The sequence below is a fragment of the Triticum dicoccoides genome, chromosome 1B (genome assembly GCF_002162155.2).
Source record: "Triticum dicoccoides isolate Atlit2015 ecotype Zavitan chromosome 1B, WEW_v2.0, whole genome shotgun sequence".
Lineage (NCBI taxonomy): Eukaryota > Viridiplantae > Streptophyta > Magnoliopsida > Poales > Poaceae > Triticum > Triticum dicoccoides.
The window spans coordinates 619,343,916-619,346,519 of record NC_041381.1 but is presented as its reverse complement, the minus strand read 5'-3'; the positions used below and the strand labels follow the sequence as shown (position 1 = coordinate 619,346,519).

At 49.3% G+C, this 2,604-nt stretch overlaps 1 protein-coding gene across 1 annotated transcript; it reads right to left on the bottom strand.

Annotated features, from left to right (window-relative positions):
• Positions 1-698: 698 nt before the first annotated feature.
• Positions 699-2,440, bottom strand: LOC119349162 (phospholipase A1-II 7-like). Its single transcript, XM_037617172.1, has 2 exons — positions 1,662-2,440; positions 699-1,532 (listed from the first exon to the last, which is right to left on the bottom strand). The coding sequence occupies exons 1-2, from the start codon at positions 2,355-2,357 to the stop codon at positions 924-926; spliced, it is 1,305 nt and encodes a 434-aa protein (XP_037473069.1). The 5' UTR covers positions 2,358-2,440; the 3' UTR covers positions 699-923.
• Between the last annotated feature and the right edge of the window lie 164 nt (positions 2,441-2,604).

Here is a 2,604-nt window from a genome sequence, read left to right as displayed (position 1 = left end):
ATCAAAAATCTATTTTAAACGAATTAAGGAGCAAGTTAGGTTCTAAGATACTCCTAGATAATAAACGCGTACATGCCCTTTGATTGATTCAGCAAACACGGCCAATTTCTAGCATATAATGGATTTCACTCGATGCCAAGGAGAAGCCTGACACCTGGCATCTGATGGTTGGGACAATTTTCATATAGGGCAGCTTCAATTAATTTACCCACAGAGACGACATGTATTGTGGTGGTGTGAGTTTTTTTTTTTTGCATATTGCGATTTCTGAAATACTGTTCTTTTTGCGGGTCTGAAATACTGTTTTATATGGACATATGATGTGGCTAGAATATCCTAACACCAGTGAGATGCTTTTTGAATCTCAATGATATGCGATTTTAGTTCACCCTATTTCTGTTAATCATTTACCCAACCTCTCAATGTAGTACGTATGGCTTCCATGAGACCATGACTCTTGACGACCAAAGTCATTAAGTTATATAGAAATCAAAATCTATTTTAACCGAGCTGTCTTATTTAGTCTTTCTGCTTTGGTTGATTGATCCCGAACCAGCTTTCTTTCTTTTCTCGGGACTACCTGTGTTCGTCCAACTCAATTCACGCACCATGAATCGGCTAAGTACATGTCATTAACACCAAGAACATGCCACTTTAGATTAAAAAAGAAGAAGCTCTTTTAGACACGGGATATGACATTTTTCAAAGCAATGAAGCAATGCATAAGTACATGATATAGCGAGACTTGTAGGAGGCATGAAATAGAAGGACAATAACTGAATGATCGGCCAGGCCGTCATCTGCTACAAATATTCACGCCCGACAACATGATTGAAATGCAAACACACAAGCAAGCACAAGAGCATATATAGTACATGCCGAATCCATAGGCAACAATCTTGTATACCGTCTTAACCACTTAACTATGCTTCTTCAAAGTCATCGAGTTTCCACTGGCCATCGGTGCCCTTGACCATGCATTTGTTTTTAATGACCCACCAGCTCCCCGGCACTGGGTATTCGTCTGTCAGCAGGTCAATAGTCTTGTTCACCAGCGCCACGTCGCGGGGAACCACTAGTTTGAAGTCCGCCTTGTCGCCATGATCCCCTGCGACACCGTGCAGGTACAACTCGAGGACGTGGTGGGTCGATATTTTGTGAAACACGTAGGGTGACCGGTCCGTGTCAATTACGGTCGTTGTTGTCGCGCAGTCCACGTACCACATTAACAACACAGAGGGAGGGTTCTGTGGCACGAGGTCTTTGGCGTTCGCCACGTGGAGTGCCCGCAGGAGGTGGAATGAGTCGAAGGCGGACTTGAACGTGGGGTTCCCGACTCGCGGGCACGCCAGCAGTATCGCTGTCACGGGGCACGGCGGTTGCTTCGAGTTAGGGGGCACGTTGACGTCGTTGGCCACCATGTCGATGGCGGTGAGGGTGGCGAGTGACGCTCCAAGGCTATGGCCGGTGACGGTGATGCTGGTCACCTCGTCCTTGTACTCCTCCATTAGCCTCCCTACCTCCTCGAGAACCTGCATGTGTGCGTACACCTTTAGTGAAGACAAATTTCACCTTGAACAATTCCGGCTGCTGGTATGTTATTAAGCCTAAGATTGAACTGGACAATATATATATATATATATGAAGTATGCAAGGCTCACCTGCTCTCTGGCGCTGGTCTTGTTGTACATGGAGTTGTTGTCACTGGACGTGTACACGGATAGGAAGCCACGGTGCACCTTGGCGTTCTTGTACTCTTCGTCAGCATAGCGGCCCAACACCGGCGCGGCAGACACCTGAAGGAAGTGCTTGTCTTCCTCCCACTCCAACTCGTTCTCGGTGCCGCGCCACACCACGACGATGTCACGCCTCCCCAGTGCTGTAACTCCCTCGTTCGTCGCCACCGCCACGTAACCCATCCAGTTGGACGTCGGAGTCCCCTCGGCCTTTCCCAGCGGTTGCACGAACAGCGCGTTGGTCACCGTTGGCACGGATGTGGCCAACCTCGATGCCGTTGATCCCCCGCAGGTCGCGTAGAGGAACTTGGTGACCTTGTAGTACTCAGGGTGGGTCACGGTGGAGGCGGCGAGAAGGTGGTCGCGGCTGTACAAGCAGAAGCCGGCGTGAGGTGACCGCTTCTCAAGGTTGAACACGTCGTGGGCGGCCGATGCGAGCTCGCCGTAAGATATGATGGATTGTCGGAGGTCGTAGTCCAGCGGGTCCAGGAGCCCAACCCACGAGTCCGAGCCCTGGAGCTCGCGCCACCGGCTGGCGATGTTTGCACCTCCAAGCTTCGGCGCCGGCGACGGCATGGGCGCGTGCGCGGTGGGCGCCGTTACTGGTAGTGTGTTGTTCATTCTCGCCTTCTCTACCTACGTACTCGTATGCAGTCGCACTATGGCTATGTGTTGCTCTTGGCTAGCTAGATTTGCATACCCTTTCTGCTCAGTTGGGCCTCTATTTATAAGAAAATGGCAATGCTCTTGATCGAGGGATCCTGGATAAGAAGATGCTACCCTTTTTGGAAAATAAAAAAATAAAAAAAATGCTACCATGAAGAAAAAAGATAGAAAAAATGTTACACCTACAGTCAATCTACAAAAT

What these genes read in the sequence shown, in the direction of transcription:
- LOC119349162 (XM_037617172.1), bottom strand. Translation starts at nt 2,357, where the DNA reads ATGAACAACACACTACCAGTAACGGCGCCCACCGCGCACGCGCCCATG. An exon ending in AGACCAGCGCCAGAGAGCAG is followed by an intron (nt 1,533 to 1,661) that starts GTGAGCCTTGCA and finishes GCACACATGCAG; the next exon opens with GTTCTCGAGGAGGTAGGGAG.